General features: G+C 44.8%; 1 protein-coding gene across 6 annotated transcripts in view; it reads right to left on the bottom strand.

The window, feature by feature from the left end:
- The window catches only part of IDE (insulin degrading enzyme), a 121,013-nt gene extending 113,134 nt beyond the window's left edge, over positions 1 to 7,879 (bottom strand). Inside the window, exon 1 of one of the 6 annotated variants that reach the window (XM_032136691.2) lies at positions 7,708 to 7,879. In XM_032136691.2, the coding sequence (XP_031992582.1) occupies positions 7,708 to 7,805 (98 nt within the window). In that variant the 5' untranslated portion in view covers positions 7,806 to 7,879. Of the gene's footprint in view, positions 1 to 6,695; positions 7,367 to 7,473; positions 7,573 to 7,707 lie in introns of those variants that run through there. The other 5 variants (XM_032136698.2, XM_032136705.2, XM_058436209.1 and 2 more) reach the window with 5 other exon arrangements.
- Positions 7,880 to 15,270: the final 7,391 nt, after the last annotated feature.

Raw genomic sequence — 15,270 nt, 5'->3', positions numbered from 1 at the left:
GTGGTGGTGGGTGCCTGTAGTCCCAGCTACTTGGGAGGCTGAGGCAGGAGAATGGCTTGAACACGGGAGGCGGAGCTTGCAGTGAGCGGAGATTGCACCACTGCACTCCAGCCTGGGTGACAGAGCAAGACTCTGTCACCAAAAAAAAAATAATAATAAGATAATGTGATAATCTTCATAAACTTTAAATGAGGCGAAGGGTAGTCCTGATCACACAATCATTTCTGTACTTTTGGAGCAATTTACATGTGTATTTTGTTTCATTTTTATTATTAACAAAAACCTCCAGTATGTCTGAAAACTACTAAGACTGACTTCCTCCAATCACTGTATAGAACGGGTCACAAATATAATGTTCACAAGGCCAAAAAAGTAATGTAAATAAGCAAAGCAGGCTGTAAGAAGGAATGCATGTCCCTTCTGAAAGACAAATCTTCCCTAGCTCAAGCTAATTGCTGCCAGGCAGGAATGTGGGTCCACTGCTACCAGATTATCCCTTTTTCCCAAAAGGAACTGAACTCTCAGGATTTCTAAGTGTTGATTCACATTTAAAAAATAACAACTGCAAAACATATCCACATGCCACATCCCAGCTTACTGGTCCACAGTGACCTCATTTATAGCCGGTCATACTCTCTAAAATAAAAGCAACATCAAAATGAGGAGTTAATGATATGTAAGCACAAGAAAGGAAAAAGAACTATGCACCTGTAGAAGCCAATGTTGTTCAGAAACCAAAACTTGGTAGGATTAATAAAGATATTTGAAGCTACTTAGTCTAGTGGCTAGGAAAAAGACTCATGCAAACTAACCAATTCAAGATAAAAAGAATAACCAAGTGCCAAGTCAGAGTGACTTTTCCACTACATCACACTGGCTCCCAAGGGGATAGACTATAGCAAGAATAAGGCATTCTTTCAATTGGATGGCAGTTTAAAGTAGTCTGGAGTACAAACTCACAACAGGTGTCAATCTTACTGATATCTTCCTGGAACAGAAGCTGAATTCAAGAATATTTTACCCTGCACCAAATGTTATCCAACACTCCCTACCCTGGTGGCCCCTCCTATTCTAGACTCAAAGTCACTCAGGCTCAAGACCTCAGGCTTCTCTGACTCCCCCATCGTCCCTACATCCAATCAATAACTAAACCCTGCTGAATCCTTCTTGCACATGTCTTCTGCAGACACTCTTCTTTCCTTGTCATTTGTACTACTTTCTTTATCCCTCATCAGTCTCTGCCTGCGTTTCAAATTGTGCTTACAAAAAACAGCCAGATTAATTAGCCAAAAATACAGCTTTCATATGTCACTCTATTGCTCAAAAAGTATCTGAGGTTCTGTATATCCAATAAGACAAAATTTCACTTTCCTTTGCTGATATTGTGAATTTCCCTACTTCTGAACCTTTGCTAATATCATTCCTTCTATCTAAAATATTTTCTCTTCTGGTTGTGGTGGCTTATGCCTGTAATCACAGCACTTTGGGAGGCAGAGGCAGGAAGATTGCTTGAAGCCAGGAGTTAGACATCAGTATGGACAACATAGCAAGATCCTGCCTCTACAAAAATTTAAAAAGTTAGCCAGGCATGGTGGCACAAGTCTGTAGTCCTAGCTACTCAGGAGGCTGAGGTGAGAGGATCACTTGAGCCCAGGAGTTCAAGGCTGCAGTGAGTTTTGATCGTGCCACTGCACTCCAGCCTGGGTGACAGAGTGAGATCCTGTCTCCAAAAAATAAAATATTTTTTCAACTCTCCTTCTTTGTTCATCCAAATTCAATATTTCCTTCAAAGACTCTTGTTCAAATCCTATGTTCTCTGCAAAGCTCTCCCCATTCTTACTAGTAGCAGGGTGTTCTCAGCAGAAGGAAAACAATGCAAATGATCTGAGGTAAGAGCAAGTCAAGCAAGGAGACCAGTGTGACTCATGTTGTTGAGTAGGAAGTTTTATCACTTAAACCTGAAATTTGAGGGCGAGGTTCTGGCTAGAGAAATACATTTGGGAGTTGTCAGAATATAGATTAGGCCTATCTTACAGAATTTTTGCAATGATCGATATGATACCAGGGCATATTTGCACGACTGCCATTCAGCAGTGAACTCATACATCTTTATGAATGATGTTAAATGAATGTTAAATGAAAAAAAGTAACTCAGAAAAGTTCGTAATAAAAGTCAAAAGCTATAAAACTAAAATAAACAATAAAACTAAACAATATACTGCTTAAGAAGTATTCAAATGTGATAAAGCTATAAAGAAAACTAAGAAAACTGTTATCCAAATATAGAATAATACAGCCAGGCACGGTGGCCCACGCCTGTAATCCCAGCACTTTGGGAGGCTGAGGTGGGTGGATCACCTGAGGTCAGGGGTTTAAGACCAGCCTGGGCAACATGGTGAAACCCCATGTCTACTAAAAATACAAAAATTAGCCGGGCGTGGTGGCACACACCTGTAGTCCCAGCTACTTGGGAGGCTGAGGTGGGAGAATCGCTTGAAGCTGGGAGGTGGCGGTTGCAGTGAGCCAAGATTGCGCCACTGTACTCCAGCCTGGACAACAAGGCCAGACTCTTTCTCAAAAAAAAAAAGAAAATAATAATAATAATAATAATACCTTTACAGGGGAGGAACAGAGTTATAATTGGGCAGGTGAGCACAGACAGGTTCAAAGTTGCTGGAAATGTTTGTTTCCTAAAGTAGATGATACACATGCGTTCGTTTTGTTTTTCTTCTTTGTCCTATATATTTTGGCATGTACAATATTAAATAAGCGAGTAAAAAAATAAGAGGCAATATATAAACATCAAATAGATGTTTCACAATGTTTTTAAAAATTATTAAGTTGAGAAAAAGGAAGAGTAATTGTGTGACCTGTATAACAAGGCCTAAAAAGAATAAAGGATTTGGTCATATAAAGAAAAGAGAGAAAGGGCATCTCGGAATTGGGAATAGGTCATGTAAACGGAGACAGCAAATTGGTAAGTCTGACTGGAGAAGAGTTAGGCGGAAAAGTTGGGCTAAGGCCAGCCAACAGAATGCTTACATGCTGGGTCAAGATGTTTGAACTTGATCTTGAAATAGCGCAGAACCACTGGTGATATTCAGGCGAGACAACAGCTTGGGAAAAGTGGTTTATTAATCTGACGTGATGATAAGAATCAACTAGTAGGGAGACAGAAGGATGGAAAAGTCAGTTCTAAAACCTGTTCAGGTGAGATAATCTCACTGATGTAAGATGTTACTGAAGATGATCATGGCCTGAACTAGGATGGTGATGAGGGTCAAGATCACTCCAAGAAACTTCAGGAGTCTTTAGGATGAAAGAATCGGGAGGATTGGGTATTGGGAATAGGCAATGAGGGAAAAAGATTCAAAGATTTTCAAGCTAAACTGAAAACTCTCATTTTCAAGCTAAACTGAAAAAATGATAACAACATAGCAAAACTAACGACTCTGCAGAAAAAAATGGTTTTGAAAAAAGACCATTAAGCAATTAAGTTATGCAATAAATACGTACTGAGTACCTATTATGTGTCAGGCAGAGTGTGATGCCTTCCCTTCAGAAAGCAGATTGTGAGTCCACTTTAAAAAGTTACTCCCAGCGCAGTGACTCATGCCTGTAATCCCAGCACTTTGGGAGGCCAAGGTAGGCGGATCACCTGAGGTCAGGTGAGTTCCAGACCAGCCTGGCCATCATGGTGAAATCCCATCTCTACTAAAAATACAAAAATTAGTTGTGTGTGGTGGCACACATCTGTAATCCCAGCTACTCTGGAGGCTGAGGCAGGGGAATCACTTGAACCCGGGAGGCGGAAGTTGCAGTGAGCCAAGATCGTGTCACTCTCCAGCCTGGGCGACAGAACGAGACTCAGTCTCAAAAAAAAAAAAAAAAAAAAAAAAGCTACACTTTTAACAGGCAAAAAGAAACTAAACAGTTCTTTGAGAAGAATAAAATAATTTTGTGAGTCCCACTTTTTAAAAAAGTAATCTGTATGGTGATAAAAAAAATACTAAGTTGTTTTTCAAAATTAATTGAGAAACAACAAAACATAAAAGTGGAGGTGTCTAGTAAAAGGTCAGAGGTAAAGGAGTTTACTGTTTATTACTGAAAGCTCCTTGAGGACAAGCTTTATGGCTATCTTTGCATTTACATAGTACTGGACACAGTGTGTGATCACTACAGAGTAGACATTCAAATAATGTCTAAATTAACAGAACAGTGAGAGCAGACTGAAGACAAGCCAACTGAGAAGGCTCCAGAACCTAACATATCTATAGAGGATCTACCCCTGTGGAAGGAAAGTGCTCTAGCCTTGTCATCCTGGCTAAAAGGTAGCCTGATCCTCTGGCTACATGTTTAGGAGATATAAAATACCAACAGAAAAACAGAAAGGAAACCAATGTTTATGAAACATATACTGGGCATGGCACAGTGGCTCACGCCTGTAACCCCAGCACTTTGGGAAGCGGGGGGATTGCTTCAGCCCCGGAGTATGAGACCACCCTGGGCAACATGGCGAAACCTCATCTCTACCAAAAATACAAAAATTAGTTGTGGGGCGGTGGCGTGAGCTTGCAGTCCCAGCTACTCAGGAGGCTGAAGTGGGAGATCACTTGAACCCAAGAGGTGAAGGTTGCAGTGAGCTGAGATCACACCACTGCACTCCAGCCTGGGCGACAGAGTGAAACCCTATCTCAAACTTTAAAAAAAAGAAAACATACTGAACTTTTTCTCCCCTACCCTGGGGAGACTGTCCCCAACCCTAACTTTTTTTTTTTTTTAAGACAGAATCTCGTTCAGTCACCCAGGCTGGAGTGCAGTGGCACGATCTCAGCTCACTGCACCTCCGCCTCCTGGGTTCAAGCGATTCTCCTGCCTCAGCCTTCCAGGTTGAAGCGATTCTCCTGCCTCAGCCTCATGAGTAGCTGGGATTACAAGCGCCCACCACCATGCCCGGCTAATTTTTTTGTATTTTTAGTAGAGATGGGGTTTCACCATGTTGCCCAGGCTGGTCTTGAACTCCTGACCTCAAGTGATCCACCCACCTCGCCCTCTCAAAGTGTTGGGATTACAGGCGTGAGCCACCCGACCTGGCCTCAACCCTAACTTTCAAGACAGGCAGAATGTGTGGATTAGGTTAAAGAAACTTCAGGGGTACCCTGTCCTTTTACACTATTAAAAGGCATTTTTCTGATTAAAAGTAGTTTAAAAGCTTGAATGTTGATAGTCCCAATTGACATACCACTGTTTCCTAAGCCTATGGAGCAGGGAAATGCAAAGTAGGGCTGCCTGCAAAGTGAGATGACTGATGCCCAGGTGGCTCAAGCTGTTGCCAGGGAATGGGCTATGATCTCCAGGTGCCCCAATAGTTCAAATAATTCCACACAGTCCCAAGTTATAAAATATGGCTGAACACAGAACAAGGAGGTTACTTTGTAAATGGATTGATCTTACATAAATGCTTTAAGACCATCTCTGTCTCAAGAGGTTAGACCAGAAAATGAATGCCCAAATACCAGCAGAGGCAGTACTTGTGTTTGCAAATACGTAACAGTTAAGAGCTCAGGCTCCGATGCCAGACAGACATCGGTTAAATCCCAGCTCTTCCAGCGAATAGCTGTGTGGCTATCTCTGTTAAGACATTCTTCTGACTATGTACAGCAGGGCTGATTGCATTCCTTAAGATGTGAATACGTGGTAGCTTCAGATGTTAGTGCTTTCCTTCCTAAAACTATGCCCTAATCCCTTTGGTTGGACTGTATTTTCCTCAAAAGCCTCACTCACTCATTTTAGGGTAGAGCTTTCTAGCTGGCTCACCTCATTCTTTATGCTTTGAATCTCTCAAATTTCCATCTTTGAGAAAAACATATCTTAAAACTCCGGATGGTCGACTGGACTTAATAACTACAGAGAAAATGTAATTTTAACTAGAACATACAAACCACTTAGTTATATAAAACTTAAAATTGGTGCTTTCTTTAAAAATCACAAATGCTATATGCTGGAGACAGTATGAAGCTAAGCCTAGCCTATCAGTCATGAATTTAGAACAAAAGCGGACTGACCCAAAAGAGGACAAAAGGAGGCATCCTGCCTGTGCTTACCACCTGATCCTCTAATCTCAGGGGTCTTTTGCACATTACAGGAGATTTTGTGATGTAGTGGAAAACAGAGGAGAACAAGTTCCATAGAGTCTTCATTTGTATTAGCTTATCTTAGTGCCCCACTGCTACCATCCTAATGCAGACAGCAAAGACTAAGTCCCAACAGGTTTCTCTGCCTCAGGACTCTCTCCACTTCCTGACATCCTGCACACAGCCACCAAACTACTTTCCTAAACTCCCAGTTCCATCAGATAACTTCCCAGCTCAAAAACTTAATGGCTCCCTACCTACTACGCATTGGGAAAATCCTAACTAAAATTCAAGACCCAGGCCAGCATTACCCTACTGTTATAATACAGGACTTGTGTCCTCCTAATTCCCCCAGGGAAATTCTCTAAAGCTTCAACCAGACTAATCGGCTCACTGTTCCCCCAACGCAAACTGCCCGCGTATCTAGGCTGGATTACGCCCACGCCAGCCCTCACTCCAACCTTTCTGCCATTCCTTCCAAAGCCAGCCTACCCCCCCCTTTTCTATCTCTGCCCCCACACACTACCCATACTACCCATCTTCTGACCCTCGTCTACACACCCTTTTAGCTATCTCAATTCCCGTGGCATCCCAATCCGCTCCAATCAAGTCAAAGGTCCTTGGAAGGCAGACACATACTTTACATAGAGGGTCCAGCACAGTGCCCTGCACTTAGTAGGTGCTGGCTATCATTGATTAAAACCAGGAGGGGTTCAAATAATGTTTCTAGGGAGGGCAAGATAATACTGCCTATCCTCTTCCATTCGTAGTAAAAAGTATTCAGCGTTCACTACAAGCCTGAAAACGCCTAGCGTACGCAGATCAACGGTGCAGTGGAGAGGGCACGCCACCGGATGGCAAAAAACCTGTGTCCTAATCCTGGTTTTGCCACAATCTCGGCAATTGCTGGGAAATCAAGCCATCTCTCGGAGCTCCGGTTGTCTCCGATGTAAAACAAGGGAGCTGCTGTAGAAGATCCCGAAGTATCTTTCGGCTCCTAAATGTCCCCCGATAGGAAACCCCACACTCGTCTTCTCACTAAGGCGGGAGGCAGGCAAACTTTTTTCCTAGCGCGGGCATTCCACACGGTCCTGGAAACTTAGTGCCCGGAGGAAAGGGCAGGGCTGAGGGCAAAGTGAGAAGCGGTCCCCCCGAAGTCGCCGGATTCCTTTCCCCCACGGCTCGAGTCCGCCTCAGGTTCCCGGCCCTCTCACAGGCGGACTCCGGGAGAGTGACGCGGCGCGGCTCCCGGGTGCAGGCCGGGTGACTGTCCGCCCCCGCGTCCCCCGCACTAGTGGCACACGCCCCGTGGCCCCGGGTAACGGCCCCGACCCCTCACCAGCCCGAGGGACGTCCCCGACTCTGGACCAGGCCTCTGGCTCCTGCCTGGCGAGCCGCTCTTCCGGGCCCTGGGGCGGCCTCAGCGCCGCAGTCCGGGCCCCAGGCCGGCGGGACGGGCGGCGTGAGGGGCAGCGGCGGCGGCTTTAAGTGCTGAATCACCACTTTGCAGCCCGAGCGCCAAACCACTGTGACCCCACGGGGCCCGAGGGCCCGGGCGCTCCATTCCGCTTACCCACACAGGCGCTCCAGGGGCGGCAGGCGGGCGCCGAGGACTGAGCGGAAGGTGCTGGGCAGCGCGGGGTGCAGAAGCCACGCTAGCCGGTACCGCATTAGCCAGCGCAGTAGCCAGGTTCACCGCAAACGCTTCCTGCTTGCGCTTCGAGCCGGCCCTGCGCACTGCGCATGCTCTAGCCGCCGCGCCGCGCGGTCTCCCGGGAGCTGCGGAGAGGTAGCCGCTCCGGGTTTTGCCTGGAACCGGATGGGGCAAGGACGCGAGCGAGGACGGTGAAGACGGCGGACAGCCGAGGCCTGAGCAGGCGGACTGGCGGGACAGGGGTCTGGCCGGGGCGCTTTAGGAGCCAGCACCCAGACTTTCCCAGGCGGGGAGGGTCCCAGCTAGGTCCCACCGGCCGCACTTGTGAGGGTGGCGACGTGTGTCTGGCTGTGAGGGGGCGAGGGGCCGCTCATGAATCCAGTGAGGACACACGGGGCTATGTTTTCTGAGGCACCCCCACTGACTAGCGTGCCAGACTCTGCAGGTGTTGGAACAAGGTTCGTGGTCGCGGCGGCCTCACCTAAAATGAATCCGCGGCGGGCGCGCGGCCCGCGGGCTCCCTCTAGAGCGCGGTGGGGACGGGGACCGCGAAGGCACAGATGCGCTGGAGACCAGGCTCGAGTGCGGCGTGGGGGAAGTTCAGACGCAGGGGTCCGCGATAAAGAGGCCAGGACTCAGGGGGAGGTTTCCATCCTTGGGGCAGCTAGCAGCTCTCTTAAGAGGAAGGTGCGGATGCGACGGGCGCCACAGCAAAACAAGGCTTCAAATCCAGAGTAGAAACTACTACTCTTATTAGTACTCCGTACTAGGAATACTACTAATGTCAGTCGGCTTCAGTCGTTACTTTTTAAACAAAGAATTTTCTCCCCAGTGGCTTTATGGTGCTTTGCACCCACGAACAACCTAATAGTTGTTATGAATCTAACTTTCCATAATACCTTATGGGAGTCTTTAAGGAAGAATGCGATTAGGGATGGTGACTTCCCAGCTTAAGTACTTTTAGGTTTCTGATTGGCAGACCAAAGACTGCAGCCAAAAACAGTGCCCTTAGTCCAAGTATTGCTTTAAATGGGAATTCAGTAGGAGGGTTCCTTAATCAAGTTGATGCTTTATCGAAGACGTACCCACGATCTTTTTAACAATGCAGTTTAACCTAAAGGCAAACCTTCGGATGAAAACAGGTAAAAATTATGGCAAGCCTCCTAGTGGTGTTTGCAAGTGCATGGTTTTAAGAACCTTTAAATTACCAGTCCCAATGCAGAGTAGTCAATCAAGTCAATCAACTTGAAGCAGCTTCTCTGAGAGTGTTAATGCCGCCTTTCTGAATACATTTATGCTCCATTAATGGAATCTATAAATGGGCTGGGTCAAGGGTAGATTCAGACTTGGAGGGCTTGAAACATATACAATTTGGGCGACCTCTTTGAGACATAAAATACAAATTATAAATACAAAATTAGCAATCAAAAGATTACTATAGAGAGAAAATACATCACAACAAATACTCGAGACTTGGAGATTAGTACCCTTTTTTTTCCTGAGATCTCTTTAGGCTATTTATTAGAAATGCTTACATAAAAATGCTTCCAGATGGCCGGGCGTGGTGGCTCATGCCTGTAATCCCAGCACTTTGGGAGGCCAAGCCGGGCAGATCACGAGGTCAGGAGTTCGAGACCAGCCTGACCAAAATGGTGAAACCCCGTGTCTACTAAAAATACAAAAATTAGCCAGGCGTGGTGGCATGCGCCTGTAATCCCAGCTACTCAGGAGGCTGAGGCAGGAGAATCACTTGAACCCGAGAGGCGGAGGTTGCAGTGAGCCGAGATCACGCCACTGCACTCCAGCCTGGGCAACAAAATGAGACTCTATGTCTCAAAAAAAAAAAAAAAATGCTTCCAGACAACAACTGGCTTTCCCTCTACAACTCCCAGTTTGGAGCCTGTGCAAGTGAGCAGCCCTGAAGTTTAAACTTCATTAGCTTCATGATAAATTTCCCTCTGGTTGGAGTAGATGTCCTGGATAAGAAAGAATAATATTAATATAGTCTCATAACTATCATCTCAATAAAGAGGAGGTGGATGGAAAGAAAAATAACAATTTTGAGGGTCTACTCTGTGTTTGGCATTGTACATGGATCCTTCATTAGTCATCATGACCACCCTCTGTAATGGATATTTCCTCACTTACCAGAGGTGAGGAAGCTGTGGCAGAGAGAGGTTAAGTAACTTGCCAACAATTGGACAAAAAAGAGTGGAGTTGTAATTTGAACCCAGGACTGTCTGATTCCAAAACCTGTGATTTGCTCATCTCATTTATGACTTCACAAATATTTGTTGAATGCCTTACAGATACCACGTATTATCAAGGTGCTGGGGATACAGCAGTGGATAAAAAAGACAAAAGTTTCTGTCTTGATGGAGGTTACCTTCTAGCTGTGTGGGAAAAACAGATAATAAGTAAGTGAGTAAGTGATATGAAGAAACAGGTGGTCAGGAAAGACTTCTTTGAGGAAGTGACATTCAGACCCCAGAATGATGAGAAAAAGTAGGAAATGTGAAGATCTGGGGTGTAATCTTTCCCACTCTCACTCAAACAAGTATAAGATGTAAACCACCTAGACACTTTTTTTCTTTTCTTTTTTTTTTTTTTTTTTTAGACGGAGTCTCACTCTGTCGCCAGGCTGGAGTGCAGCGGCACTATCTCGGCTCACTGCAACCTCCACCTCCCGGATTCATGCGATTCTCCTGCCTCAGCCTCCAGAGTAGCTGGGACTACCGGCACACGCCACCATGCCCAGTTAATTTTTGTATTTTTAGTAGAGACGGGGCTTCACCATGCTGGCCAGGATGGTCTCGATCTCTTGACCTCATGATCCCCCTACCTTGGCTTCCCAAAGTGCTGGGATTATAGGCATGAGCCACCATGCCCGGCCTACAGCTTTTTTAGAAGCAGAAAAAGTAATGTGCTGAAGTCATTCTTTGCCTTAGATAGGAAAACTAGACACATATTCAAATATAAGTATTCTGATATACTGCAAGGCAAATATTAGTGTTTATCTGTGCTGTAAGTTCCTTCCATTAGCCCAGATAGAATGGAGTTCACCATAGAGCTGAGTCAGGAGTTCCTAATGAATTGAAAGAAAAAAGCTTAAAAAGGAAGCCCAGTGATGACAGATTGGCATTTATTTCCTAACTGGTAATGTTCAGAAAAATAATACCTTTTGTCCCCCCAGATGTTTTAGCAGAGGAAAGAAAAAGAATTTTTTTTTTTTTTTTTTTTTTTGAGATGAAGTTTCACTTTTGTCACCCAGGCTGGAGTGCAATGGCATGATCTTGGCTCACCGCAACCTCCGCCTCCCGGGTTCGAGCAATTCTCCTGCCTCAGCCTCCCGAGTAGCTGGGATTACAGGCATGCGCTACTACGCCCAGCTAATTTTTGTATTTTTAGTAGAGACGGGGTTTCTCCATGTTGGTCAAGCTGGTCTCCAACTCCCGACCTCAGGTGATCCGCCTGTCTTGGCCTCCCAAAGTGCCAGGATTACAGGCGTGAGCCACCGCGCCCAGCCAAGAATTTTTTTTTCTTTTTTTTTTTTAAATAGGCCAGGTGCAGTGGCTCACACCTGTAATCCCAGCTCTTTGGGAGGCTGAGGCAGGTGAATCACTGGAGGTGAGGAGTTTGAGACCAGCCTGGCTAACATGGTGAAACCCTGTCTCTACAAAACAATTAAAAAATTAGCTGGGCATGATGGTGTGCACCTGTAGTCCCAGCTACTTGGGAGGCTGAGGCACAAGAATTGCTTGAACCTGGGAGGCAGAGGTTGCAGTGAGCTGAGATCGTGCCACTGCACTCCAGCCTAGGTAACAGTGAGACCCTGTCTCAAAAATAAAACTTACAATGTCTTTTGAGGCTGGGCACAGTGACTCACGCCTGTAATCCCAGCACTTTGGGAGGCCAAGGTGGGCGGATCACCTGAGTTTGGGAGTTCGAGACCAGCCTGACCAACATGGAGAAAACCCGTCTCTACTAAAAATACAAAATTAACTGGGCATGGTGGCACGTACCTGTAATCCCAGCTACTCGGAAGGCTGAGGCGGGAGAATTGCTTGAACCCAGGAGGCAGAGGTTGTGGTGAGCTGAGATAAAGCCATTGCACTCCAGCCTGGGCAACAAGAGTGAAACTCCATCTCAAAAAAAAAATGTCTTTTGAAGTAATCTAGCCTGTTGTTATATATTCAAAATCAAAATCTGAATTCTGAATCCACCAACTCAAAATTTTGTACAAATAGCTAAAGAGAAAGCATACCTAGGTAGTTAATAACAAAGGAAAATTTAAAGTTAGGGACAGACGCGGTGGCTCATGCCTATAATCCCAACAATTTGGGAGGCAGAGGTGAGAGGGTGCTTGAGCTCAGGAGTTCAAGACCAGCTTTGGTAACATAGTCAGGCCTTGTGTATATAAAAAAAAAAAATTAGGCAGCAGGTGCAGTAGCTCATGCCTGTAATGCTAGCATTTTGGGAGGCCAAAGCGGGAGGATCACTTGAGCTTAGGAGTTCAAGACCAGCCTGGGCAACATAGATCTCATCTCTATTTAAAATAAAGATAAAATCAAAACAAAACAAAAAATTAGCCGGGCATGGTGGTGCATGCCTGCGGTCCCAACTACTCTGGATGTTGAGGTGGGAGGATGGCTTGAGCCCAGGAGGTGGAGGTTGCAGTGAGCCAAAATCATGCCACTGCACTGCAGCCTGGGCAAGACAGTCAGACCCTGTCTCAAAAAACAATTCTTGCAAGACCTTAAACATTTTTCATAAACATTTTTATTTGTATTATTTTTTAAGGCTCTTGAGCAACACCAATTCTTTAATGAACAGCTGAGGAACATTGATTTTAGCCATCAATTTTCTTTTTCTCAAAAGAAAAATGTCTCAAAAGACTTTTTTTTTTTTTTTAATTGAGACAGAGTCTCACTCTGTCACCCAGGCTAGAGTGCAATGGCGTGGTCTTGGCTCGCTGCAACCTCTACCTCCCAGGTTCAAGTGATTCTCCTGCCTCAGCCTCCTGAGTAGCTAGGATTATAGGCACCTGCCACCATGCTCAGCTAATTTTTGTATTTTTAGTAGAGACAAGGTTTCACCATGTTGGCCAGGCTGGTCTCAAACTCCTGACTTCAGGTGATCCACCCACCTCAGCCTCCCAAAGTGCTGAGATTACAGGCATGAGCCACCGCACCCAGCCTTTTTTATCTTTTTAAGATGGGGTCTCCCTCTGTGGCCCAGGCCGGAGTGCAGTGGAGTGATCTCGGCTCACTGCAACCTCTGCCTCCCAGGTTCAAGCGATTCTCTTGCCTCAGCCTCCCAAGTAGCTAGGACTACAGGCATGAGCCACCACGCCCTGCTGATTTTTTCGTATTTTTAGTTGAGACGGGGTTTCACCATGTTGGCCAAGCTGGTCTCGAACCCCTGACCTCAGGTGATCTGCCCACCTTGGCCTCCCAAAGTGCTGGGATTACAGGCATGAACCACCGCACCCGGCCTTATTTTATGTGTCTTAATTTACTCATTTATCTCCCTCACTAACATGTAAATACCACAAGCATAGAAACCTGGTTGCTTGTTTCTCTGGTGTATCCTCAACATTGAAAGCAAGCCCTGGGCCCATAATATTTGTTGAATGGATAAATCAAGAGTTGTCTTAACTATGTGTGGAAAATATGAATTATAGATCCTGCCCATATAGTAACTCAAATTTACCTTTAAGGATTAGCAAAGATGAGTCATTTAGGAAAACTCTTAACAAACAAGTTTATAATTAATCGCTTATCTATAAAACATTTTAAAAAATTCATGTTGCTTTTAGGTATTTTATTACCATAGTATTGTACTTAAAACTAATATACATTTTAAAACTTTTTATTGGGAAGGGCATGGTGGCTCACTCCTGTAATCCCAGCACTTGGGGAGGCTGAGGCGGGTGGCTCACCTAAGGTCAGGAGTTCGAGACCAGCCTGGCCAATGTGATGAAACCCCGACTCTACTAAAAATACAAAAAATTAGCCGGGCAGTGGCAGGTGTTTGTAGTCCCAGCTACCCGGGAGGCTGAGGCAGGAGAATTGCTTGAACCCAGGAGGCAGAGGTTGCAGTGAGCCAAGATCACGCCATTGCACTCCAGCCTGGGCAACAAGAGCAAAACTCCGTCTCAAAAAAAAAAAAAACAAAGCTGGGCACGGTGGCTCACGCCTATAATCCCAACACTTTGGGAGGCCGAGGTAGGCAGATCACCTGAGGTCGAGAGTTGGAGACCAGCCTGACCAACATGGAGAAACCCTGTCTCTACTAATACAAAATTAGCCAAGCGTGGTGGTGCATGCCTGTAATCCCAGCTACTTAGGAGGCCGAGGCAGGAGAATTGCTTAAACCTGGGAGGTAGAGGTTGCAGTGAGCTGAGATCGCGCCATTGCACTCTGGCCTGGGCAACAAGAGCAAAACTCTGTCTCAAAAAAAAAAAAAAAGAAAGAAAAAAGAGAAAACTTTGTATTATGGAACAAGTAGTCAAACATATACAAAAGAAAAGAAAATAGTATAACTATTCCAGGCAAAATATGATTTTAGAATAGCCCAACAATGTCAACATAGATTTTGTGGTTTAGGATAAAAACATTTTGAAAAATACGATTTTAGAATTCCACAGCCAAACAATGTCAACAAATAAATACCCCAGGCATCCATTCATTATTCAGCTTCCATAATTACCAGTTCCTGGCCAATATTGTTCTATTTTTTCCTCCAACTCCCTCAACCTCCAGTAAATTATTCTGAACCAAATACCGGGCATCATATTATTAATATTTCATCTCAGTATTTCAGTATATGTCTCAAAGGACTTAAAGAAAATCCACAGGCACTAACGTACTTAAAACATTAAGAAAATTATTTAATATAATCAAATATTTAGTCAGTGTTCCCACTTTCCTGAGTGTTCCCACTTTCCTGAGTGTTCCCACTTTCCTGATTGCCTCAAATGTTTCTTTTTCACAATGGGTTTGTTCAAATCAGGATCCAAACAAGAACAAAACACTTCATTTAATTAATATGTTTCCTTTTTTTCTTTTGTATCTTTTGAAGATTATCTTTTTTGAAGAGTTTATTGAAGTATTGGAAACAGAAAAGTAAACAAGTGATAAGTGTACAGCTCAGTGAATTTTCAAAAACTGAACACATCCCTGTAAACACACCCAGAAGCTCTGCCTTATTCTCCCTTTCAGGCACTGTCACCCCAACGGTAAACACTAACCTGACTTCTAACACGATAAATTAGTTTTGCCTAGATTACAGTTTAATATAAATGCACTCATACAGTATATACTCTTTTGGGTCTGGCTTTCTTTAAGTGGTGAGATTTATCCATATTTTTTAGAATAATTTTTGTTTGTTCGCTTTCTTTTCTTTTTTTCTTTTTTTCTTTTTTTTTTTTTTTTTGAGACAGAGTCTCGCTCTGTTGCCCAGGCTGGAGTGCAGTGGCGT

Source organism: Hylobates moloch, unplaced genomic scaffold (genome assembly GCF_009828535.3).
Source record: "Hylobates moloch isolate HMO894 unplaced genomic scaffold, HMol_V3 SCAFFOLD_3, whole genome shotgun sequence".
Classification (NCBI taxonomy): Eukaryota; Metazoa; Chordata; class Mammalia; order Primates; family Hylobatidae; genus Hylobates; species Hylobates moloch.
The sequence above is the reverse complement of the archived record's forward strand: the minus strand, read 5'-3'. Positions and strand labels throughout refer to the sequence as shown.